Source organism: Rattus norvegicus, chromosome 16 (genome assembly GCF_021556685.1).
Source record: "Rattus norvegicus strain SHRSP/BbbUtx chromosome 16, alternate assembly SHRSP_T2T, whole genome shotgun sequence".
Classification (NCBI taxonomy): Eukaryota; Metazoa; Chordata; class Mammalia; order Rodentia; family Muridae; genus Rattus; species Rattus norvegicus.
In genome coordinates this window covers 74,543,069-74,569,291 of record NC_141549.1, presented here as the reverse complement: position 1 = coordinate 74,569,291, position 26,223 = coordinate 74,543,069, and the positions used below count along the sequence as shown (strand labels likewise).

General features: G+C 50.1%; 2 protein-coding genes and 1 non-coding gene across 29 annotated transcripts in view; 1 reads left to right on the top strand and 2 right to left on the bottom strand.

The window, feature by feature from the left end:
• Positions 1 to 25,822, top strand: part of Fgfr1 (Fibroblast growth factor receptor 1) — a 55,093-nt gene extending 29,271 nt beyond the window's left edge. For 4 of the 28 annotated variants that reach the window (XR_015639590.1, XR_015639592.1, XR_015639591.1 and 1 more), the window contains 16 exons: positions 7,028 to 7,294; positions 9,031 to 9,114; positions 9,355 to 9,527; positions 11,704 to 11,827; positions 13,048 to 13,238; positions 15,417 to 15,561; positions 17,890 to 18,096; positions 18,870 to 19,015; positions 19,638 to 19,759; positions 20,087 to 20,197; positions 20,559 to 20,749; positions 22,156 to 22,278; positions 22,517 to 22,587; positions 22,878 to 23,015; positions 23,292 to 23,397; positions 23,504 to 25,307. Coding sequence is in view for 19 of the 28 variants with exons in the window: in NM_024146.2 (NP_077060.2) it covers positions 7,028 to 7,294; positions 9,031 to 9,120; positions 9,355 to 9,527; positions 11,704 to 11,827; positions 13,048 to 13,238; positions 15,417 to 15,561; positions 17,890 to 18,092; positions 18,870 to 19,015; positions 19,638 to 19,759; positions 20,087 to 20,197; positions 20,559 to 20,749; positions 22,156 to 22,278; positions 22,517 to 22,587; positions 22,878 to 23,015; positions 23,292 to 23,397; positions 23,504 to 23,680 (2,378 nt within the window). In the remaining 9 variants the exon portion in view is untranslated. 28 annotated transcript variants of the gene reach the window in all.
• Positions 1 to 26,223, bottom strand: part of Erich1 (glutamate-rich 1) — a gene marked incomplete at its 5' end in the record, with an annotated part of 52,793,804 nt that overhangs the window by 9,095,072 nt on the left and 43,672,509 nt on the right.
• LOC120097583 (small nucleolar RNA SNORA15) lies at positions 14,786 to 14,912 on the bottom strand. Its single transcript, XR_015640545.1, has one exon. It is a non-coding gene; the product is annotated as a small nucleolar RNA SNORA15 (small nucleolar RNA).

The following is a 26,223-nucleotide window of genomic DNA, read 5'->3' as shown; positions in this document are numbered from 1 at the left end:
TGTCAGTGTCTGGTTTACACGGCTGTGAATGGGAAGCGTCACGGGGGGGGGGGGGGTGAGGCGAATGGCAAAGTGGTGTGCGATTGTGCTGTCTCTCCTCTTTGAAGTCACACGAAAGTGTGGGGGTTGGGCATGCACTGCCCTCGGTCCAAGTTGTGTTTTATAGAACCAGGCCTGGGGAAGGACATGGTGTGTTTTAATACAGTTTTTAAATTGCATTTTTTTTGAATTGGTGTGTGTGCACACGCAAACGCAAGGCAGAGGCATATGTATATGCCACGGTGCACGTGTGGTGGTCAGAGGATAGCTTGTAGGGGTTGGATCTCTCTACCACGGGAGTCCTGGAGGCAGATCTCAATCAGGCTTTGCAGCAAGCTTGCTTGCCAAGTGAACCATCCTGCCATCCCAGGAAATGATGTTGTAATGTGAGATACTTATTCACATGGCCCGAGTGGGCTGCACTTCCGGCCTCCACAGACAGGTGTGGCCCCCAAGCATTTCTTTAATGGCTGTCTTCTATTGAACACTGTACAAGCTGACCCTTAATAAGATTTATATGGATTTGGGCCTCAAGGCTCCGTCTCCCACTCACCTACGGCTCATGTCAGAAATCAGATTTAGAGTCAGGTTATTGGATCAACATGCTCAGACCAGAATTACCTGCTAAAAGACTGGATCACTTCTGGCCTGCTCTGCCATAAGCAAATGCCACCCCTCTTGGCTTGTTGAGAAGTTACCACAATAGCCAAAGTATTTGGGGTACAAGCAGGAAAGGGGGGCATAGGGTTTCATTCACATTTATCATGTTCTTCAACATAAAAGCGGTATGCCCTTTGTGGCTGATTTCTTGAAGATTACTGAAGTCTGGTTCCCCACTCCTGTTCTAGAGGCTCTAATAGAGAAGCTGGATAGGGTTGACACATTTTCCCTTCTCTCTAAAGCAGTGGCTACTTAGTAACTGTGTTTTTGCTACCGTTTTAAATTGTTACCGTAGCTTCAGGCCTTTGATCCCCTCCCTGGCAAGGGTTGGGGAGCAGAGGCAGGCAGATCTCTAAGTTTGGGGATAGCCAAGGCTACACAGAGAAACCTTGTCTCAAAAATTAAAAAAAAAAAAAAAAAAAGATTCGTAAATATCTGTGTGTTTCAGATAGCCTTAGGCAAACCCTGAGAAAGGAACTTTCGACCCAAAAGAGGTCATGATCCATAGGTTGAGAAGCACTGCTCTAAAGGGACCACCGGTGCAGCCTGTTTTCTCATCGACCATGTATGAAATTTCCCCCCTGGCCCCCCTCCTTTCTTCTTCCCCTCTTCCCTCTATGTTGCCAGTGTAGCTCAGGTTGGTATTCACTCCAGTGTCCCCCCTCTTCAGCTTCCCTGTTGCTAGGACGCACACCAGACTTTTCCCTCCTATGTTTTAGACAGTTGTCCACACAGGCTTTAGGATTCAGGGTTGCAATCTGAGCCCCCTGTGAGAATGCTCCCAGCAAACTCTGTCTAACCTGCCGGGCTCTAACCTGGTGATAGTGGTAGGGATACCATTCTGTAGTATGGTTTTGCTGTTTTCTGCAGCTTTACTGTCCAATACTCTGCGGACGGGTAGACAGTGTAAGCTGACGCACAGTCAGACATTATCAGCCCCACACCAGATCACTGAAGATCGAGATGCCTTGTGTTTCCAGAAGATAGTGAGTGCCCTGTTTCATCTTTTGGGATGAGATGCATGTAGCATATATACACGAAGGATAAGAAGGTTTTTTTTTAATGTTTTTTCTTTTTTTTTCTTTTTTTTTTTTTTACTTTTTAGAAAGATTTACTTATTTTATGTGTATGAGTGCTGTATCTGCATGTATATCTGCATACCAGAAGAGGGCATCAGAGTCTATTATAAATGGCTATGAACCACCATGTGGTGGCTGGGAATTGAACTCAGGACCTCTGGAAGAGCAGCCGGCGCTTTTAACCACTGAGCCATCTCTCCAGCTCCCAAGATTTATTCGTTTTATGTGTATGGGTGTTCTGTGTACCTGTATGTCCGTGTACCACATGTATGCCTGGCATCCAAAGATGCCAGAAGAGGGCTGTAGATATCTTGTAACTGGCACTAGAGGTGGTTGCAAGCTGCCATGTAGGTGCTAGGGACCAAACCTGGGACCTCTGGAAGGGCAGCCAGTGTTCTTAACCTCTGAGCCATCACTCCAGCCCCCTTAAAATGTTTTTCAATTAGCTTGGAGGGACATACTTTTAATCTCAATACTTAGGAAGCAGACACAGGCAGATCTCTTGTAAATTTGAAGCCAGCTACGTAGTGAGTTCCAGGCCAGACAGGACTACATAGTGAGATCCTGTCTCAAAAAACAAAACAAAACAAAACAAAACAAAAAACAGTTTTACAAGACATTTATGTTTGTTTATTGTGTATGTAGTAAGGTCAGGGGAGCTCATTCTCTTTTCCCACCACATGGGTTCTAAGGGTTAAACTTGGGTTGTCAGGCTTGGCAGCAAGTCTGTCTGGTTGCCTCTACTTTATTTCAACAGGTCCCTATCCTACCCCATGCTGTCCCATGCTATCCTATCCAATCTTCTATCAAGGACTGGAATGTGGATTTCAGCATAGGTCAAGCAATCAGGTGGCCCCCTTTTTCCTCCTTCACAGCCAGTTTAATCAAAGTAGCAGTTAGCTGGTCTCTCATTGGCTGATAAACCTGCCACATTGTAGCTCCAGCCTATCGGTTTTGACTGACAAAGTCCAGCTCAGAAGAGGCTATGAATGCGGACTTCCTCTTGTCAAAGGAAGACGTGAGGGAGGGCCACAGCCGTAGTGGGTTGTTACTGAACAATTAAACCACCTTACCTAGTAACAGAGTCAGTGTTAGGGTCACTCTAACACACAGGTAAGAGTCCAACTTGTTACCTTTCCAGGCCTCCCACAACAAAGTAACTTTCTTTATGGCTGCTTTGTAAATAGAGAACCCAGTTACAGCCCCTTGGCTGATTTATGAGTCTTCTAAAATAAGTTCTGGTCTGGGTTGCTTTCTAGTATTTAGGAGAGAGCAAGGAATGGCTACTTGTCATCCCTGAGGGACAGTACTCCCTGACATCCTCCTGTCACTGGAATGTGATAGGTCATACACCCAAACACTGTTCAGCCGTGAAAAAGAAAGAAATTTGGAGAACAGCTCTGACCTAGAAGGACCTTGCCTACACAACACAGTCCCAAAGTACCGCACAGTGCATGCTCCCATTGTGGGAAATGCACAGAACAGTGGTGGCTAGTATGTGGTATGGCTGCAGGGCACAGTGTCAGACGACTGTGACCCCAGAAGCTGGGAAGCATAGGCAGGCGGTCTCTGAGTTCAAGGCCCAGGCTTGTCTACAATGAATTCCAGGTTAACCAGAGCTATTGAGAAACTCTGTGTGTGTGTGTGTGTGTGTGTGTGTGTGTGTGTGTGTGTGTGTGTGTCTGTCTGTCTGTCTGTCTGTCTGTCTGTCTGTCTCTATGTCTCTATGTCTGTCTGTCTCTATGTCTGTCTCTATGTCTATAGGATGTGTAGGAGACTCAGTTCTATGGGTATGTGCGAGCTTTTTGGTTTTTGGCTTTTTTTTTTTTTTTTTCTGAGGCAGGGAGGTAAAATAGTCTAAAATTCGATTTTTGGAATGGTTTTCTAACTCTGAATATACAACTACTCTTCCATTTCTATGGGTTCTGCTGGTTCAATCAACCATGGGTGAAGAACCTTTGGACAGAAATTTTTTTTTTGTCTGAACTGAGTATTGTGAAAAATTAAACACTATGCAGACTAAAGGCTGCTGGGATTTTTCTGACAGTAGGCTTTGACTGATTGAGGCTGGAGAACTCCGGAGGTCATGACTGGTGTCATCGGAAGTCTGGTTTCTCTGCAGGAGGATGGCACAGTTGTGCTGAGACATAGCTGGGTTTGGGGGGAAGGCACGAACAAGGTTGGGTGGAGTGTTGGGAAGACAGGATTGGATTGGCAGGAGCCTTGGAGGCCAAGGGGTGGTTATACATGCCTTTAATCCCAGCAGGCCAGCCTGGTCTTAAGAGCGGCTTCCCAAACATCCAGGGCTACAGAGAGAAACCCTGTCTCAAAAAAACCAAAGGGAGGCAAGGGGGTGGGGGGGGACTTGGGTCTTACATTATATCTAGAGTAAGATTTTGATGAGGACAGTGACTATGTAAACCAGAGTGTAGGGCTGGGAGGAGTGTTGTCTGAGAATGGCTGCAAGAGCGAGAGGGGTGGGAGTGGGAGTGGGGGCGAAGGGGGAGTTGGAACAAGGATGCTGGTTCCCGAGGCTTTCGTAGCTCAGAGATGAGTTTCTTTTCCACGTTGGTCAGTGCCAGCTAGAAGTTATGGCCATGGGAAAGGGCAGACGCCGGCTCCTTCCCATGGGAGCATGCCTGTCTATTCTCTCTGCTGAGTTCTTTGGGAGCCAATTCTGGGACCTGTGTGATGTGATGCCTGGACTCTGAGAATTCGACTTCACTGTTGTTGACCAGTGGCCGGTCCGGATCAGGAGCGGCAAAATATTTAATGAGTGAGATCACTTGAGGGAAATGAAATCGGATCAATAGGAGGAAGGAACGCTTGCCGCTCTCCTTCAGGGTCCAGTCCAGGCTGGTTTTTTAATTCTTTCGGCAAAAAACATAAACTGAAAGAATGGTCCACGGCAGCTATTTTTAATCAACTGTGTCTTCTGTTCTCCTCTGGTGCTCTCTGCTCTCCTCTGGTGCTCTCCTTGACCAGAGCACAAAAATAAACATGTGTTAGCTCACTGGTATCCAGACTCGACTTGATGGCACTGTGTTTAGGAGACAGAGTCCTTAGGTTGATAAACAGCAGTGTGTGGGCTCCTAGGAAGAAAAGCTATGTTCAACCCCCCCCCCCCACCTCCCCCATCTCCTCCCACCCCCACGTACCTAAGGCTTCTAGTGGACCGCTCCAGAAAAAGACTTGTTAAAATGAGAAGTAAGGAGCTGGAATGGTAGCTCAGGGCTTAGGAGGATCGAAGTATGGAGGGTGGGTCCCAGTTTGGCTCCCTCTGCCCATATCCCGTGGCTCACAACTGTCCCTAACTCCAGCTTTAGGTGGGTGATGGGACACCTCTGACCTCCCCAGGGACCCACGTTCCCACGTGCAAATGCCCACAGACAGACACAAAGCACAGAAATACAGTTAAAAATGAAACCAATCTAAAAGAGAGAGGTGAGGATCTGTAAGGCGCTTTGCCCAGCACCTGCTTCTACTCCAAGCCCTGCAAAAGAAGGGGGTGGGGGTGGGGTGGGGGCGTCAGATTCGGGGTCAGATTTGATGGGGCCAGTCTGTGCTACACAGTGAGTCAAGGCACTCTGGGCTATACAGTAAGACTTTGTCTCAGAAAACCAAAGTCCGGTGTAAGAAAGGGTTGGCTACATACCGTGAACCCCAGCACACAGGGTGAAGAAGTTGGTGGACCTCTGTAAGTTCCAGGGCTAGAAAGTGAGGCCCTGAAAAAGAAGAAGGCCAGGTGGTGGTTAGAACTAAGGTCCCTGCTGGTTTGAACGCTGGTGAACTCCTAGAGAGAGGCAGAGGATGGGATCAGACCAGGGCTGAAGGAGTTGTTTCAGAGTCTCAGGCACCTGTGACTTGAGCCTAGGTGGGTGGCAGGCACCTAGAACATTCTTTTTGGAGGCCAGCCATTCATTTGAACATCCAAAAAAGAGCAGAAACTTCTTTGGTTCTTTCTTAGCAAAGGGACGTCTTTGGCCAGTATGGCAGACTACTGATAGTGCCAAGAATATGGGTTTTCTGATGGTGAAGCAGTTCATTTGCAGGAGGGGTGGGTGCTCTCCACGGGATAGGTCTTGTACTTCTGGTTGAGATACAGAAGGGGATGCCTAGGGGTATGTGCACCTTAGCTACTTTTCTATCTCCATGAGGAGACACCAGGACCAAGGCAAGTTAAAGAAAGCACTTAACTGGGGGCTGGCTTACAGCTTCTGAGGGTGAGTCTATGACTGTTTTTGGTAGCACTCTGGTAGCACACAGGCAGGCAAGGTACCGGAACTGCAGCTGAGAGCTTACTGGTCTACAAGTTGGAGGAAGGGAGGGAGGGAAAGAAGAGAGAGAAACAGACAGACAGATGGACTGAGTAACTGGGTCTGGCATGAACTTTTGAAACCTTGCTCACCGGGATAACACCTTCTCCAACAAAGACATCTACTTCTTCCCAGAACAGTTCTGCCAACCCAGGATCAGATGCTCAATATGGGAGCCATTCTCTGTCTGTCACACCACCACAGTGTGACACTGTGTCCTAAGGAGGAAGATGGGGTGCAGGAGAGGGGTGAAGCCAGGCAGGCGATGAAAAAGGGTTTATGTGTGCCATGTCTGCTGCCAGAGCAAATGTGCCGTTGTGGCAGCTGCAGGCCTTGGGCCTAACACCTGTTAGCTGGAGGCTCCCCTGAGCTGACCTCTCCTTGGCTGTCCCTCCCACATAACGCATCTGTGTTGCTGGAGGGCCAGGCCCCCGCCCACGCTGAGTCATGTGTACCAAGAGCCCCGGTTGACCAAATTCCTGCTCTCATCTTGGGCGTTGGGACTGCTGGGTTTGTGAGGGGTCGGGTTGGTTCGCTAGGGAAAGGGGTGAGGCTGACTGACAGGGCTAAGAAGGACTGGGGTGTTCTGGTGGGAAGTAACCAAGAATTGAGCAGCATACGGGGAAGGGGGCATTCTAGATCTGGAAAGACCTTTCCCCTTAGACTGGAGGAAGTTGAAACACTGCTTAATGCTGCTGCGGCTGCTTCCTAACTTTGCCTTTTTCTTCTTTGACTTACGGAGAAGTGGGGTGGAGGAGACGGGCTGGGGACCTCAGGTTGCCCAGCGTTTCCAACTGGTACATATCCCAGTCCCCGGCTCTGTTGCCTCAACTGAGGCTCGGACAGTGCAGTGACCTATGGCTCACCTAACTCCCTTTCTCCTCCTCCTTTCTCCACTTGGCTCTTCTTCCTGGCCCCTGTGGGTGGCTGCAGCTCAGCCCTGGGGAGTCCCTGTGGAAGTGGAGTCTCTCCTGGTCCACCCTGGTGACCTGCTACAGCTTCGCTGCCGGCTGCGCGATGATGTGCAGAGCATCAACTGGCTGCGGGATGGGGTGCAGCTGGCGGAAAGCAACCGTACACGCATCACAGGGGAGGAGGTGGAGGTGCGGGATTCCATCCCCGCTGACTCTGGCCTCTACGCTTGTGTGACCAACAGCCCCTCTGGCAGCGATACCACCTACTTCTCCGTCAATGTCTCAGGTTGGTAGCAATGCCCTCTGCCCCTCCCCACCCGTACCCCCTGTCCTCTCCTCCAACTTTGCTAGTTTTCAAGGGAGGCGAACTTCCTTCCCTCTCCACAATCCGCCCGACTCTGCTTCAGAACTGCCGCCCACTAACATTGCTCTCCCTGCCCGCTGCGTGGCTTTAGCTCTCAGGAGGTTGACCCGGTAGGGCAGATGCCAAGCTAAGACCTACCTCAGAGGTGATTATTAATGCTTTGGGGTGTTAAGACCCCTGTCATTTCCCCAGCACAGCATGTCCAGGTCACTCTAAGTGGGGCTCGGCCAGCTTGATCTTGTCAAGTCCTAGGCTTAGTGGTTGGAACCTGAGAACATATGGTAAGGTTCCTGCTGTGGTGGGAAGGACTCGGGTACACGGCAATGTTCAGGCTTTGTGGGAAGAAGAAAACCTGTTGTCTGGCAGCCCGGCGAGGGAGCCTAGAACTCTTATGGCTGGGGATATGTTTCCTGTAGAATGTGACTTTCACAAAGCCACATTCCAGAAAAGCTGGAACTTCCTTTATGCCAACATGAGGTGCTTGGTACCTCATCCCAGGCACCATGTAGAACTTGTCCCCAGTTAAGGAACAAGTTTCCCTAGTCCCCAAGAGTGGCATCGGGGACTAGAGAGACCTCTAGTGGATATTGAGACTTTTCTTTTTTAAACGGGGTGCATCCCATTTATGGAGTGGAGGATCTCTCTATGCAAGCCCTGGCTGTCCTGCAACTCACGGAGACCAGGCTGGTCTCAGAGTCACAGAGTTCCGCTTGCTCCCAAGTGCCGGGATTAAAGGTGCTACCTCACATAGCCTGTTTTTACACGAGGCACATCCCATTTGGGGAGTGAAGGCAGCTATAGCCGGGCACAGCAGTGTGTACCTTTAATCCCAGCACTCCAGAGGATCTCTTGTTTTGAGTTCGAAGCCAGCCTTGTCTACATCTCCACACCACGAGACACACGATCTTAAAACATCTACAGAAAAGGCAGCTCTGGAGCAAGAGAGATTGCCCAGCTGTTAAGAGAACCTGACACCCTTGCAGAGGACCTGGATTTGGTTCCCAGCATTCACGGCTTTTTTACAGATGCCTGTGACTTCAGTTCCTGGGGATCCAGCACCCTGTTCTGGCCCACGCCCCCTCAGGCTCCTGAATGCACATGGGACATGCTCATACAGGCTCATATACATATATATAAATTAAAAAATAAATCTTTGGGGGAAAGAGAGAGAGAAAGGGAAGCAGGCAGCTCCCAGCCCTCAGGAGATTCACACTAGAAGATTCTAACTGCAGGCTGTTTAGCCCACGGCTTTAGAAGTATCCGCAAGGCCCAGGTGTCTAGATCAGCCTTGGTTTCTCAACAGTTGATGTCCAAAGAAAACCAATTCTTCATCTGCTGTTGTGGGTACCCAGGTGGTACTGTTAGCTGAGAGGTCTTGGTATATGGGCTGGAATTAAATAAATTTGGCAAAAAGGAGGTAGCCCGGCTAGAGCCATCTGGACTTTTAGGCAGAAGGCAGTGCACTGGGCCGGGATGAGCGCTGGAGCACGCAGTTCTTAAACAGAAACTGTCACTGAGGCAAAATTCAGTAAAATTGGGAGTCCTTACAGGATGGATGTCTGTGACCGCACTGAGGTGGTCTAGACTGGGCAACTGCTGTTCGGATGGCAGTCTAGAAATGCTTGGACATACCTCAGTTTCCCTCCTTCCTCTCATAGATGCACTGCCATCCTCGGAGGACGATGACGATGATGATGACTCCTCCTCAGAGGAGAAAGAGACAGACAACACCAAACCAAACCGTAGGCGTGAGACACTGTTTTCTATCTTTCTGCCTTTGGGACTTGGGAGTTGGGACTTAGAGGAAGGCCTGTCTGAAATGGGAGGAGAGAGGCTCCCACAGTGCCTAGCTGCTGCCCCCCCTAGATGACCTAGGGTGCTGAGCAGGCAGACAGGGTGCATGTGGTCCCGCCTGGGCCCTGGCTTCTGAGCCTGATCACTCCTGCTGCCCTCATCTGTGTCCTCTGGCTTTTCCTTGACAGCTGTGGCGCCATACTGGACATCCCCAGAGAAAATGGAGAAGAAACTGCACGCAGTGCCAGCTGCCAAGACGGTGAAATTCAAATGCCCGTCGAGTGGGACACCCAGCCCCACTTTGCGCTGGTTGAAAAACGGCAAGGAATTCAAACCTGACCACCGGATCGGAGGCTACAAGGTAAGGGTACATACAGACCAAAGAACAGGTAGAGCAAGGCGTTGGATGGGGGCTGGGATAGCAAATGTCTGTGTTACCTGCTTTGATTACTTTGTTGTTGTTTTTGTTGTTGTTGTTGTGGTTGCCTTTTTAAAGGTTTTTGTTGTTGATTTTTAAAGTTTATTTTATAATTGTTTCGCATGCGTGTGTGTGTGTGTGTGTGTGTGTGTGTGTGTGTGTGTGTGTGTGTGTGTGTGTGCCTAGTGCCTGCAGAAGTCTGAAGAGGGTGCCAGATTCCTGAGAACTATAGTGTTTTGATTTTTTACTACTTTAAAATTTTTTGTTTGCGGGAGGATAAGCATGTGGAGATGTGAGGAAAACAGGGAAGGCTCTGTTCTCCTTCACCTAGGAGGGTCCTGGAGATCACCTCGGGTCGTCAGGCATGGTCACAAGTCCCTTTCTTTACCAGTTATCTTACCAGCCACCATTAGTCCACGCCTCCCTCCCTCTCTCCTTCCCTCCCTCCCCTCTCTGGGTTTTGATCCATGATCTCTCTCTACTTAGTTCTGGCTGTCCTGGAACTCACTGACCACCAGGCTGCCCTCAAGCTCACAGAGAGCCACCTGCCTCTGCATCCTAGGTACTGGGATTGAAGAAGGGCATGTGCCACCACACGGCCCTCTTGCATACTTTTAAAGGGCCTTTCTCAGGACAGATTACTGGAACTGGAATTATTAGATCCGAAAGTTTTAGATATGTTTTAAGTGTAGATATGTCAGTACCCATCATCCACTTCCTTCTCTTTCCCATGACCTTTCCTTGTCTTGCTCCTCCATGGTGCATGCGAAACCTGCACCATTGAGGTTCATCTTCAGCCCTTAAGTCCTAAAAGGGAAAACCAGTCACCTCCATAACTGGATATTCGAATGACAGACTTCCGAGACATTTGCCAAGAAACACAACTGGTCAATGTGTTTGTGTTGCTTTTTGATACCAGTGGGCATTTCCTATGCCAATAAGCCGCTTCCTCTCCCTTGTAGGAAGAACATTTTTGATGAGAATCTCTTCCTCAGAGATCTGATGATTCCCCCAGGTCCCAAATATGTCTGACTCCCCTAGAGTCTCTTTTCTCATACCTTTATGACTTTTTTAGGACTGTGCCCCTTCTCTATGTGTCCCAGACTGGTCTGAACTCCTGACTCTTCTGAGTACCTGAATGGCTTCTCATTGCTCCTGTATAAGTACGAGGGGCTGGCTAGAGAGGCAGCTTAGTGGTTAAGCATATACTACTCTGTTCCAGAGTACCAGAGTCTGCTGACCAACACCCACATCAGGCAACTCACAACCACCTAGAACTCTAGCTTCAGGGCTTTTGTGGATGCGCACGTGTGCGCACACACACAGACACACACGATCTTTTTCTCTATTAATTTCTCTATTAATTATTTGATCGTGTGTCGTCGTGTCTCCCCCCGCCCCCCCCCCCCCCCCGCCTCTGGCCCCCAACAAGGATTTCTCTGTGTAGCTCTGGCTGGCCTAGAACTCAGAAATCTGTCTGTCTCTCCCTCTCAAATACTAGGATTAAAAGTGTCTGCCACCACCACTCAGTTCTGTAACCACATAAGGAGGTAAATGTCAAAGGGCAGCCGTGGTGAGCAGCCTGCCGCAGTTCCTCCGTGGAAGAGCAGGGGACGGTTGAGGACGGATCTGACCATAGTCAGCAGAAGAAGAGACATGGTTTCTGCGTTATTTTTATTATATGTTCATTTATATTTTGTGTGCACATGTGCAAGCAGTGGTGTGCACATGGAGGTCCGAGGACTACTTGTAGGAATTCCTTATCTCTGTCCACTTCCTGGGGCAAGTGCCTTTATCCACGGAGCCATCTTGCCAACCCTGAGGAGATAGTTTGTGAAATTTTCGTCACGTCAGGCGGACATGGCGAGGATTCCCAGTGAGCTTAGGAGAATTTCCCAAAGACATGTTTGTCCAGATCACTGATGCTGCCGTGAAGATGGCCAGCGTCTTCACACCTTGCTGGTTTTAGTTCGCAGGAAGGGTTCTGAGTGTGAATAGACCGGGAACCAGTCCTTCTGTGGTATGCTTGACTAATAGTGCATCACTGGCCGTGTGTGCGGCTCTCACTGCACTCTCCGCAGACCCTCAGCAAAGCCCCTTGTCTGTCCGTGCCCTACAGGTTCGTTACGCCACTTGGAGCATCATAATGGACTCTGTGGTGCCTTCTGACAAGGGCAACTACACCTGCATCGTGGAGAACGAGTATGGGAGCATTAACCACACCTACCAGCTAGACGTTGTGGGTAAGAAGGCCGGGGCTAAGTGGGCAAGAGTCAGTCAGAGGCAGGGTGGGGATGGGAAAAGTCGGCTGAGGAGTCTGAGATCCTAGGATGGATTCTGGACATTTGGTACTAAACTTCCCACTTTGAGCTTTAGTTTTTGCTCCCTCCCTCTCCCCCTCCCTCCCTTCATTCTTTCCAATTTGAGATAATGATCTTAGACTTTAGCCCAGACAGCTGTGGAACTCACCATAAAACTTAGCCTGATTTTGAACTCATGGCCATTCCCCTGCTCCAACCTCTCAAGTGCTAAGATTTCCTTCCTTCCCTTCCCTTCCCTTCCCTTCCCTTCCTTCTTTCCTTCCTTCCTTCCTTCCATTCTTTCTTTTTTCTTTCTTTCTGTCGTCTGCCTTTTCTCCCAACCTTCCTTCCTTTCATTTATTTATTTTGGAGACAAAGTATCTCTATGTATCCCTGGCCACCTGGAATTTACTGTGTAGACCACACTTCCCTTGAACTCACTGGAGAGCTGCCTGAGTGCTGGAATTAAAAGGCATGCACAACTATTCCTGGCTCACTTTAGAAAACAAAAGTCATTCATTAAGCAACAGCTACTGTTAACCTTCATGTCTAGGAAGACACAGCTTGGTGTAGCAATGAGAAATACAGTGTAAAAGTAGCTGTTGCTTAAAGAACATCACTAACATACCAGGGTCTATAAGTCCCTGCTCTGAACTTTGGCCTTTGCGTCCTCGCAGTACAGACACCATTAAAGTAGCCATATAGTGCACATACTGGGGTGCAGAGGCCAAGTGCCTTGAAATACAGAATCGCCATCATGTCCACTTGGTAGTATCCTGGAAGACAGGAAGAACAGTGTGTTGTTCATCTCAGGACAGTGATTGAAAAGGTTCTGGGTATCCAGAGCCTCGAAACAAATACTTACCTTGCCATTGATAATAGCCCAGAGAGGAGATTCTAATCTGTGAGGTCTGGGAAGAGTCTAAGATGCTGGAATCTGGGGGTGTGTCTCTATTTAGACTTGGTTGTGTCTTGAATTGTGGGTGCAGGTCTGGAAGAAATGGCACCCCTTCTCTCAGATCAGGTTCAAGGGGCTGGAGTTTAGTAGAAGCAATGGGAAGGATACTGCAGAGGTCACTATAGGCCTTAACCACTGTCAGCATCCCAGCCACGACCAGGTCAGTGAAGAGGCTAACATGTCCACCCTCCCTGCGCCTCCACAGAGCGATCCCCTCACCGGCCCATCCTTCAGGCAGGGCTACCAGCCAACAAGACCGTGGCCCTGGGCAGCAACGTGGAGTTCATGTGCAAGGTGTACAGTGACCCCCAGCCTCACATCCAGTGGCTGAAGCACATCGAGGTGAATGGGAGTAAGATCGGTCCAGACAACTTGCCGTATGTCCAGATCCTGAAGGTAATCTTAGCCTCATTTTTGGCTAGTTTGCTGGGAAGGTGACCAGGTGTTCCCTGGAGCTCAGTGCCTGCGATTTGGGCTCAGCTTTACCCATAAGGCACAGACTCTACTGGCCACAGGCTGGTGACAGCCAAAGATGGGGGTGAGCTGGGAACAGAGGGTGGCTGGGTGACGCGGGCGGCTGGTTCCTAAAGAACTTCGAGAGTGGCCCAGGATCTTGGGTCAGTTACTCAAGGAAGACATTGAAACTCCTGCTTGCTTGTGACGGGAGACCACAGCCTCCAACAGCAAATGTTTCCCAGGGTCTTCCTGCTTGTTTTTCCTAAGTCACAGTCTTTGGGCAAACAAGGTAAACAGCAAGGGCATTGCTTAAACAGTTGGCAAAGTAAATGCCACCTATAAATTCTAGGCCGGTTGAGGAGTAACGGCATTTCCTTCCTTTTTCCTCTTGCTCTCAGACTCATTGTCCGAGGGCTCTGTTAATCCAGGGGGCTAACTGGCAAGGTCCCCAGTGAATCTTGCAGCAGGAGTAACCAGAAGTTAGAGCCCATCCTCCCCTGCCTGGGCTGCCCTAGAGATTTACTGGCTGCTCCCTTTCTCTTTGCCACTGGAGCTGAAAACATTCTGGAAGAAAGGGGGCCAGCTCTCTAACTTGGGGCCTTTTGGGAGCACGTTCTCCAGTTACATGTTCCCAACCAGGTCTTGGAGGAGGGAGTTTAACGTATACTGAATATTTGCTTTGGGACAGTGACCTTTCCTCGGACCCCCTGCCCTCCCCTCCTCTTCTTCCCCCCCTCTCCATTTCCCTTTTTCTCCCTCCCTCCGACCCCCCTTGTTTTACTGTTTTAGCTTTCCGTCTCTGTCCACTCTCATTAGCAGCTTCGTTTTGTCCCCACTCAGAAGAGAAGACTGTAGGTCTCAGTGTCTCCCTCTCCTTGGCTCCTCGGGCTGAAAGCTGCCCGGGAGCACAGTGTGGCCACATCTTGGTGTTTGCCCAACTGACTGGTGTGTCGTTGGTTTGTTCCAGCATTCGGGGATTAATAGCTCGGATGCGGAGGTGCTGACCCTGTTCAATGTGACAGAGGCCCAGAGCGGGGAGTATGTGTGTAAGGTTTCCAATTATATTGGCGAAGCCAACCAGTCTGCGTGGCTCACTGTCACCAGACCTGTGCCAAAAGGTAACGGGGAGATGGACGGGACCCTGTACTGGGTACTTGATTTAAGCTCCACACTGCTGGGGCAGGTTGGGAAGCCAGTTCCAACTCTACCTTTTTTCTCCTACTGTGTTCCTCATGCCCAGAGCCATGGAAAAATCCCTGGCTTCTCGGGAGGCTGGTTTGGTTTGGTACTGTGTTGGTGATCTGTGGTTCCCTCTGTGCCTTAGGTATATGTGTGTTCTCTCCCCCCCACCTCCTGTGTGTGTGTGTGTGTGTGTGTGTGTGTGTGTGTGTGTGTGTGTGTGTCTAAGTGTTTGTGCCTCTCTGTAGACTTGGGAGATATTAGGAATGATGTTTGACTGAACTTTTTTCTTTTCTTTTTTTTTTTCTACTTGTACTCACTTTTAATGATATACCATAAAATACAGCATAGCAGCCATCTTAAAGGAAGACTTTACTCTTGCATGGTGTCTGGCTATGTAAATTACTGACTAAAGAACACAGTATTCAGCCATGCTGTTGACTGAAGTTTTCAATAGTGACTAAGAGAAGGGACCAGATATCTGCAGGTTGTGTGTGCATGCGTGTGTGTGTGTGTGTGTGTGTGTGTGTGTGTGTGTGTGTGTTGGGTTGGGTGTGGAGACTGCCTTTCTTTCCCTGCCATCTGTACCCACTGACTCTCTCCACCTAAAACCAAACAGCCCCCTACCTGCCAGGCCCCATTTCTCCATGCTGCCCACCGCCCGCATGCTTTGGCTGGGCCAGTGGCTGCCAGCGTCTGGTGAAGGGTCATAACCAAGCCGTCGTCTCCTCAGGTCTGCCGGAGAGCCTCCCTCAGAGCCTCGCTGTTTTCCTCTAACAGGTCTCGCTGGCTGGTGGTTTTTCTGCCCTGTTGCAAAGGAGATGCTGGGGGAGCATTTCTTCCTCTGGTTTTGGTCCCTTCTCTGTCCCCTCCGTTCCTCCGCCTCTCTGAGGTCTCATGTCCTGTGCTTGTCCATTTTGCTTCCGTCGTCTCTTCTAGACTGCTGGAGTTAATACCACCGACAAGGAAATGGAGGTGCTTCATCTACGGAATGTCTCCTTTGAGGATGCGGGGGAGTATACGTGCTTGGCGGGTAACTCTATCGGACTCTCCCATCACTCTGCATGGTTGACCGTTCTGGAAGGTATACACTGCACCGATCCTCTCCGGGTCCTGCCTTTGCCACGGGAGCAGTGCATCCATTACGGGGCTGGGGAGAGGCAGAAAGGGGCGGCTCCCATCTGCTGTGTACCCCTTTCTGCTCAGGCTTTGAGGCACAAGCAGGGGAAGTTCCTGGATTTCCAGGAAGTGACACAGCAGCCTCCCCTTGCACATGTATATCTGCCTCTCTCTCTCCCTGGCCGATGTAATGCATGTGTGAGCTCTGGGTTTACCTCGCATTTGGGCTTTCCAGCACAGGCTCCTTCCGTCCTTGGGTATAGCATCTTCCCTCATCCATTTGGTACAGAGGGTTTGAATGATGGAATCTTCTTTAGCCAATCCCAAGAAGAGCCATGGACCTCTTCTCCACGGATACATGCTCTTGGCCAATAGGAGTTTACAGCTTCCATAGAGTGTTGCTGGACCACACTTCTTCATTCTGCTTTGTACTCTGATTGACTCACTGGGATAGCAAAGTTGAGCTACCTAAGAAAGGCCTGTCTTAGCCATTCGGGATGCCTGGTGGTACCCATTTGACCTCTCTGGACATCCCTCCTGGCCTGCCCCTCTCAAGTGGGAAGATCTATGTCAGTGGATTACCCAGGAAGAAAGGAGCCTGTGGCCTTGCTGGGTGGTGGGCTGGTGACCACAGGACCAGTATGGTTTTGCTTGCATGAGACCTGAGAGCTGCTCTTCTGTGGCGGCTGAGTGCATACCTTCTCCACTCTCCCTTCCACCTCGCTTGCCCAGCAGTGCTCACACACTGCCGCTAGCAGAGAGGCATCCTGTCTTTATCGTCGTCTCTGTCTGTTTAGTCAGTGCTCCCTGTGAGTCCTCATTTCCTGACACTTGATGGGGGGTAAGGGAGAGCGGGGATGATGGACAGACACAAACCGATACCTTCCCTGTCGTCAGTTCTGTTGTTTCCTTGTCGGGCTGGGGGAGGACTCTCAGGGCTGGGAGGACTCCCAGGGTGTCACTTTGACTGGCTGAGGATTTAAAGGGAAGACTGTTGGAGGAGGGCTTATATACCTGCAGGGCAAGGAGGTTCCAGCAGATAGACTCTGTTTCTTGTAGTGAAGAGAAAGAGAGACTGGCTGGCAAGTGGGGTTGAGTATGTGTCTTAGCTGGGATGGCCACTGCGTCGGTGAAACACCATGACCGAAGGAAAGAGTTTATTTATTTCCCTTACTCTTCCATATCACCCAGTTCATCATCAAGGGCAGTCAGGGGCAGAAACAGAAACAGGGCAAGAACCCAGAGGCAGGAGGTCTAGTGCAGAGGCCAGGAAGGGGTGCTTGCTCAGCCTGCTTTCTTATAGCGCCCAGGAGCATCTGGATGGCACTGCCCACAATGGGCTGGGCTCTCCCCTATCAATTACTAATTAAGAAAATGCCCTACAGGCTTGCCTATAGCCCCCCCCTTTAAGATTTATTTATTTAATGTATATGAGTACATTGTAGCTGTCTTCAGACACACCAGAAGAGAGCATCAGATCCCATTACAGATGGTTGTGAGCTACCATGTGGTTGCTGGGAATTGAACTCAGGACCTCTGGAAGAGCAGTCAGTGCTCTTAACTGCTGGACCATCTCTCCAGCTCCCTATAGCCCATTCTTATGGAAGTGTTTTCTCCAGTGAGGTTTCCTCCTCTCCGATGACTTCAGCATGTGTCACGTTGGCATAAAACTAGCTAGCCCGGTATGAATTCTAAATAGAGAACATAGGAAAGTGATTGCCGCGCCCCATCCCATTTCCTTACATTTTAAGAATCCGGGGGGGGGGGGGGCATGAATAGATTTCTTAACTGTCAAATACATGGTTTTCCATGTAGAGACATATTTAGCCATTCATTTACTTTGCCTATGTTTTGCTATTTACTGATCTGCTCTAACAGGTGACGGGTGTTTGGTAAGACACAGGATGAGCATTCATTAGGGTCCCACTCTGTCAGGTGTCTTGAGGCTATCTGGTCTTTTGGGCACAACAGTCTGTTTCTATATAATATGTGTGAACAGCATTGGGCTTCTGCAGGGTCTGAGGTGCCCATCCAACCCAGTGGTCAGCTAAGTAAGTTGGCACTGGAGTTAATGAGTGCTGGGCTTGCTTGCCAGGACAGTCTAGGTTGCATTTACCCTCGATGGGGTGTGAGTTTAAGGATGTTTAAGGATACCTCGGAGGTCCCAAGGTACCTGGTCCTTTGATGGCAGGATCCCAGGGGAAAGGGGCAGGTGCTGGGTTTCTCATGGGGCACACCTCTTGTGAGCAAAGCCCCGCCATGACCTGCTGACACCCTGTCCACACTGACCCAGCCCTGGAAGAGAGACCAGCCGTGATGACCTCACCTCTGTACCTGGAAATCATTATCTACTGCACCGGGGCCTTCCTGATCTCCTGTATGGTGGGCTCCGTCATCATCTACAAGATGAAGAGCGGCACCAAGAAGAGCGACTTCCATAGCCAGATGGCTGTGCATAAGCTGGCTAAGAGCATCCCTCTGCGCAGACAGGTAACAGAAAGTAGATGGGGGATTTGCAGGTTCAGCACTTTCTCACCCCCTCTTCCTGGGCCTCTGGGGTCTGCTCCCCTTCCTACCCTCTTGGGTTTTCCTCATCTCCCGCTCTGGACTTGGCTCCAATTTCTGGACACATTGGAACATTGTAAACTAATTCCGTCACCCGAGACACGGTGGGAGGAAATGAATGGGTTAGAAGGCGCAGACGCGTGAAAGATCAATCATTCCTCAGAACACCGCTGACCCAGAAAGGTGCCTGTAAGGATTAGGAATCCATAAATCTAAGGCAGAGAGTTTTTGCAAAGAGTTAGGGACAAGAGAAGAGCAGTTATATCATGAAACACTAAGCTTGAAGAGGTATATTTGGTATGCTCATTGGTTAGGTAAGCAAAATGGAGCCCAGAAAGACTTTGTTTGTCTTTTGGTTTTTCAGGACAAGGTTTCTCAGTGTAGCTGTCCTGGAACTGACTTTGTAGACCAGGCTGGCCTTGAATTTAGAGATCGCCTGCCTCAGCCTCCCAAGTGCTGGGATTAAAGGTGTGCGCCACCACCGCCTGGTTCTGGAAAGACTTTTTGATGGTGGAAACTGCTTAGTCAGAGCTTCTGTTATGGTTTTGGTTTGTTTATTTGTTTGTCTTCACCACATCCTTAGGAATAGAAGTAAATCTGAGCTATTTATGGTTTAAAAAAAAAAAAAAAGTGGGGATTTGGAAGGGAGGGGCTGGCTACGGATTCACCCTCTCCTTGCTAGAAGGGTGACCCCACTCTTTCTTACAGGTGTCAGCTGACTCCAGCGCATCCATGAACTCCGGGGTTCTCCTGGTTCGGCCTTCGCGACTGTCCTCCAGCGGAACCCCCATGCTAGCTGGCGTCTCTGAATATGAGCTCCCTGAAGATCCCCGCTGGGAGCTGCCCCGGGACAGGTAATGCTGCTGTAGTTTTCCACCGCGGATGCCCGCGCTTTTGCTCTAGCTGTAGGAATTGTGTGTGCCAGGGCCTTCTAGGCACTGAAAGAACATGATGCCTCTCTAGAAATAGCCCCACTACTTCCTGCTCTTGGTTGAGTGACATACCAAGAGGAATGCTTGATCTGGGGGCTGGAGAGGTGGCTCAGCAGGTTCAGAGCACTGATTGCTCTTCCAGAGAGGTCCTGAGTTCAATTCCCAGCAACCACATGGCGGCTTACAACTGATGCCCTCCTCTGGTGCGTCTGAAGACAGCTACGGTGTACTCATATACATAAAATAATTATTTAAAAAAAGGCTTGATCTTCTTGGTTGATGGTGTCACACACCTTTGATCCCAGAGCTCGGGAGGCAGAGGCACGCAGGTCTACCCCACATTCAGGAGGAGAGGCAGAGGTAGAGAGATCTGAGTTCAAAGCCAGCCTAATCTACAGAGCGAGTTCCAGGCCAGCCAGGGCTACCCAGAGAAACCCTGTCTTGAAAAATGGAGGTGTGGGGGGTGTTGACGTTTACCAGCCCTGACTGACACTGCCCGTTGGTCCAGTCCTAACTGTCACTCACTGCTTGTCTCCCACTCAAGACTGGTCTTAGGAAAACCGCTTGGTGAGGGCTGCTTCGGGCAGGTGGTGTTGGCCGAAGCCATCGGTCTGGATAAGGACAAACCCAACCGCGTGACCAAAGTGGCCGTGAAGATGTTGAAGTGTGAGTGGAGCTCCTGTGTCCTGTGGTCTTTTTCCTTTTGAAGGCATCCTATGATGCAGTCTCCGCTCACACCTGCTACAATCTCACCTTGATTCCTAATGTTGTCCAGGGGCTCACATGCTCTTAAATCCCATAACTGGCTGGTTTTTCTTGTGGTGGCTCTAGCCGCCTTCTGTAGCACCACAGGGTAGTGGTGGCTCCTGGTGGGAAGCAGGGGGAAGGAAGGGAGTCCTGGAGAAAAGGGGGCTCCTCCAGGATCTGTTTCCCCGGGCCCTCAGATGTCCTTTCCACCTCCCTCACCCCCCCCTCTCTGGTTTGCATGTGAAGCTGATGCGACGGAGAAGGACCTGTCGGACCTGATCTCGGAGATGGAGATGATGAAAATGATCGGGAAGCACAAGAATATCATCAACCTGCTGGGGGCGTGCACACAGGATGGTAGGTGGCTCCTAGGGCAGGGAGGGGGTTTAATGTGTTATTCAGGAGCTGAGCCAGCCTGATTAGCATTCATTTAAGATTCCTTACCAACACGGAGAGGAACTATGTCATTAGCCTCTGCATTAGGGTGCCTACCCTCAGCTTTGCCTGGGAGCGTTCTGGACTATATGGTAAAAATTCTTGTTCTGGCTTTCTTTCGGGCAGAATGGCTTTACCTGTTCCCTCTGGAGGAGGCAGGAAAGAGTTTACACTGGGCATGGGAGACGGTGGGCTGTGATGTCAGGGGGAGGGGCTTCCATTACATGGCGCTCCCCTTGCTGACCTATGTCCTGACCTGTGGTCCCTACGTCTTTGCTCTCAGGTCCTCTCTATGTCATTGTGGAGTATGCCTCCAAAGGCAATCTTCGGGAGTATCTGCAGGCCCGGAGGCCTCCTGGGCTGGAGTATTGCTACAACCCCAGCCACAACCCTGAGGAACAGCTGTCTTCCAAAGATCTGGTGTCCTGTGCCTATCAGGTGGCCCGGGGCATGGAGTATCTTGCCTCGAAGAAGGTGTGGAGACTGAATACACCCCTCCCCACAAAAGGCAGGGTGGGACTGGACCCGGCTAGCTCTCCATGCTGGCCTTGAGCTCACGATCCTTCTCCCTCTGTCTCTCTGGTGCCGGGATGCTGACACAGCACTGCCCTACCTGTCTCCAGCTTATGACTGTTAATCCTTTAGAGCTGTGGCGGCATGGAGCCTGTCCCCTCGTGCTGTAGGCTCTGAGAGTTGGGAGAGCCTCTGTACCCTTGGGATCAGAGCGGATTAGGAGTCTGTGTAACCACTTTCTGCATAGACTCAGCCATTTTTAATTCGTGTTTTTCTTTTTGAAATTAAGGTCCCACTAGTTTTTGTAACAGAGGCCAGCCTCACATTCATTGTGTAGCATAGACTGGCCTGAAATGTGTAAAATGTATCCTGCCTCGGTCTCTCCCAAGGGCTGGGATTACGGAGCATGTGTCATAGAACCCAGCCTTATATCTATCTCCTTATCTCTCTCTCTCTCTCTTTCTTTGTGTGTGTGTGTCTCTCTCTGTCTCCCTCCCTCCCTCCTTTTCTCTTTCTTTCAAGATTCATTTATTTGCTGGGCAGTGGTGGCCCAAGTCTTTAATCCAAGCACTTAGGAGGCAGAGTCCAATCTCTGAGTTTGAGGATAGCCTGATAGCCTGGCCTACATAGCAAATTCTAGGACAGTTAAGACTAACAAAGAAACCCTGTCTCAAAACACTGGAAAGAAATTTTTTTTTGTTTTGTTTTATATATATATTTGCGAGTATGCCTGAATGACAAAAGAGGCCTCAGGTCCCAATCCGGGTGGTTATAAGCGACCATGTGATTGCTGGGAATTGACCTCAGGGCCTCGGGAAGAGCAGTCCGCCGTGCTCTTCTTCTCTCCCGCCCCTGTATTTCATCAGATACAGAATAAGAATACTTGTTTCAATATAGTAGAAGTAAAATTAACCCGGCATGGTTCCAGTGCTCATGGTGTCTTTGCTTGAGCTCCGTATGCAGAGCAGACATGCCTTGCCAGGGAGGAGGGTACTCAGCACACACACCTCCACAGACTTAGCATAGCACTCAGCTAGCACCTAGCATAGGCCCAGGTGGTCTGTTTTAGAGTTACGAATCTAAAAGCTAGAGGTTAGGATCTAGAACAAAGGCATAAAGGAGGGCTTGCTACAGTCCTGGAGAAGGCTATAGTCGAAGGTGTCTGGAATTAAAGAATGTTTGTGAGGGGTCGTCTGGAGGGTATGGGAAGATCTAGAGGATATTGGGGGGGTGGGGTGGGCAGAAGGAAGACCCGTGAGATAACGCAGTCCTGCTGCCCACTACATAGGCAGTGCTGGAGTAGAGGGGACTGAATGGCTGCTCGGCAGTGCAGGGCTGTCATCTCCTCTGGTCCTTTCCCTCCTCAGTGTATACACCGAGACCTGGCTGCTAGGAATGTCCTGGTGACAGAGGATAATGTCATGAAGATCGCAGACTTTGGCCTAGCTCGAGACATTCACCATATCGACTACTATAAGAAAACCACCAATGTAAGTTTCCTGCTCGGCACGGCCCCGGGGCTCCCCGCCACTAGACTTTTGCCCACTTCGATGTTTCCTGTTGCTCTCGTGTGGGGGTTGAGTGGTCCAAGAAAAAAGGGCTTGTAGGAGGGCTGCAGATGTGTGTCCCGTACCCTGGCTCCCACCTACTTGTGTCCTCACTGCCTCAGCCATCATCTTCAGTTCGCCCCATGAGTCATCCCGCTAACACAGACGCTGCTGCTTGCAGGGCCGGCTGCCTGTGAAGTGGATGGCACCTGAGGCATTGTTTGACCGGATCTACACCCACCAGAGTGATGTGTGAGTTAGAAATACACAATTACCTGGGATATGCCGGAGAAAGAATTCTAATGGCCCTGCATGGCTAGACTAATGGGAATCTTATTCCATCAATGGGGGGAAGGGGAGAGGTGGGGACATTGTCTTGTCCTGTGAACTGTCTCTTGGTGCCCTCTTGTCTCCTGTGCCCTGACCCCTGACCCCTGGGTCTTGTTGGGGCAGGAAAGAGTCAAGATGTACACCTACCACTCTAGCTTCTCACGAGGACTTGGGAAAGAATTAAGTCACAGTGAAACTGTGCTCTCCTGTAGGTGGTCTTTTGGGGTGCTCTTATGGGAGATCTTCACTCTGGGTGGCTCCCCATACCCCGGTGTGCCTGTGGAAGAACTTTTCAAGCTGCTGAAGGAGGGTCATCGAATGGACAAGCCCAGTAACTGTACCAATGAGCTGTAAGCATGAGTTGGGGGAAGCCGGGGAAAGTTAGTAGTCGATGCTGTTTGAGCCCACCATTTAGCAAGCTGGGTTGGATGTTGGGATGGTGGGTGGGGTTCCTCGGGTGACGATGGCTCATGGGAGGGAAGTTCCTGAGGTCCAGGCTAGGAAGAAAGCAGGAGCATGGTGGGCAGGGGGTGAAGCTCTGTTTGGAGGACATGGTGTCCATCCCTCCCTGAGCCCTCCAGCCCAACTCTGCCCTTGTCCTCTCTGACCTCACCGTCCCGCTTCAGGTACATGATGATGCGGGACTGCTGGCACGCAGTGCCCTCTCAGAGACCTACTTTCAAGCAGTTGGTGGAAGACCTGGACCGCATTGTGGCCTTGACCTCCAACCAGGTAGAGCTGCCCCGGGCTGGAACTTGGGCTGTCGTCACATAGGCACCTGAGAGGACCCTGTCATGGGAAGGTTTGTGTACCACCCACCAATCTTCTTCTGTCACAGGAGTATCTGGACCTGTCCATGCCACTGGACCAGTACTCGCCAAGCTTTCCGGACACACGGAGCTCTACCTGCTCTTCAGGGGAGGACTCTGTCTTCTCTCATGAGCCATTACCTGAGGAGCCCTGTCTGCCCCGACACCCCACCCAGCTTGCAAATGGTGGACTCAAACGGCGCTGATGACCAGCCGTCCCCAGCCTTCCCCCATTCCATCATCACCCGTGCCCCTCACCTGCAACTCCCCGTTGGACACACTGTCTTTCTCCTTCTCCTTTGTGGCTGGCAAGAGCCAGTGCCTGACTGAGGCCTTCCTGTGTGGCCTACCCTTCCATCACCCCCAAGACCCCTCTCTTCCTCTTCTTAGCCTGCTGTGTGAGAGAGGAGCCAAGAGGCAGGTACTTGCTGGTGGCCACTTCCTCCTTCCCAAGTGTTGGACCAAGACCCACCCTGCTGCCTGGCAACTGCTGGGAGGTCTCCAGAGTGGAAGCAAGTGGCATAGGCGTGCAAGCAAGAGCTTCCTGGGTGTTCTTGTTGACCCATCAGCCCTTTGTGTTCTGGTGGCAGGGGCCTTGGGGCTCCTGAAGCAGTGAGGTTTCTGTTTAGGCCTTAACCGAAGGTGGGGCAACCTCTGCTCCAGATGGACGGTACCAGTAGCTTCTTAATTCCAATACTAATTTGCTTTGCTGACCAAATACCTGGTACCAGAAGACAGTGAGTCAGAGGTCGGGAGCAGGGATGTGCCCTTGGGCTGAGCCCTAGACTTGGGGGCTCTGTACATAGCTATGAAGAAAACACAAAGTGTATAAATCTGAGTATATATTTACATGTCTTTCTAAAAGGGTCGTGACTAGAGATTTACCCGTCGGGTGAGATGCTCCTGGTGGCTGGACCTGAGGCATCAGTAGCTATATATTAAAAACAAACAAACAAACAAAAAAAAAAGGAAAATGTTTTTTAAAAGGTCATATATTTTTTGCTACTTTTGCTGTTTTATTTTTTTAAATTATGTTTTAAACCTATTTTCAGTTTAGGTTTCCCTCAATAAAAATTGCTGCTGCTTCATTTTTATCCTGGGCGTGTGGAAAGGGAGGAGATGTCCACTGCAAAGGAGGGAGACAGGGACTCAAGGGCCATGAGCTGCCCCCCACCCCCTCAGCCCCCCACCCCCCCAGGCCCATGACCTCTGTCTCCTAGATTGTGCACCAAGACCTCCCAGACAATCCTTCTGGCTCTGAAACTTTGGGAAAGAAGATTGACATCCTGAGGGCATAGAGCCAAGCCCATCCACTTGGTTGTTTCCTCAGAGGAGAGGGTGAGGGGGGGTGAGACTAGCTAGAGGGTAGAACTGGACAGAAACTCAAACCCTGGACCCTGTGTGGGTGAATGTACGCATCTCTGAGAGAAAGTTTGTCACCCGAAGCTAGCGGTGCATTCAGATGTCTTGTCTGTCTCCCCCAACCTTCTCCTCAATTTCCTCTCCTGTAAATAACCTCCCCGGGCCTCTCCCGGTCTCTGGGAAGGCCCTGTTGGGTCTGTTCCTGACCTTGGCTTCCTATAGTTTTTCCTTTACAAACTCCACCCATCCCTGAGGAAAGGGAAAACAATCTCTTTGGGTCAGCTTCTGCCACCTGCTGGTTGTTCGTGGTACCTTAGTCCACCCAGCGCCATGCTAGCCTCGGTTTGTTTGCTTGTTTTCCTTGTGTCTCTGCTGAATACAGAACGGTTCAATCTGATTTCATCTGTAGGGGTTAGGGCCGCTTCTTTAAATACAGCTTTGATGGCTGCGGTTTGGGTCATCGTCATGAGAGTTCTTTCTTATCATTGTTTCCCTCTGTGCCCGTGTAACTGTCAAAATATCGCAAGTGGCTTTTTGTGCCAAAAGAAGGCATCCTTTGCCAGAGAGGGCCAGGAAATGAAATTTAGCACATAACTCGTTTTCTTGGAGACCGTATCGTCGTGTTTTCCTTTTTTCTTGTTTAAAATGGTGAGCGCCATTTCTGCCTGGGGTCTTCTTGACTCACGGTTGTGTGAACGGAAGGAGAACATAGAGGGGCTTTGTGTGACTCAAGAAGAGGAACCAGGAACTCAAGGAACTGAAGTCCCTTCTGTCACTATTCAAATTGCCCACGGATATCCCCAGGGACAGGGGTGGCTATCGAATAAGAGACAGTGAGATTGACACGAAGGAAAATGAAATGGCTATTTCACTTCGAGGGCCAGATTGGGTCTCCTGGGGAAGGGTACCCAGCTCACAGAATGAAGATGTGCCGTCAGAGCACAGCGTCCGTCTGGTTTCCTGAGGGATAAAATATGGCCAAGGCATCAATCAATACTTCTTTCCCGTCTTTTCTAATTGCCATAGGCTAGAGATCATCAGTCCCTTGGCTCTGTTAATGTAATATATTGATTTCAGGTAAGTAAGATTGAACATAGATGAAGTAAGAAATCGGCCTTAATGGTAATGAACTCTCTGTTTATCAGCTGCCACTGGGTGGAGCCAACAAGCTAAAATACCAGCCACACACACACACACACACACACACACACACACACACACACACACACACATTAGGTAATGCTGTCAGAGCCAGTTTTCTCTGAAGTAACAGACCTACCTGCAACCGAGAACTTTTGGCCTGGGTATAGTATCGTAAAACTCTGGACATGACCAATAACATCTTGTACAAAATTAAGACATGGCGCAGTGCAGAGCCATACTATGA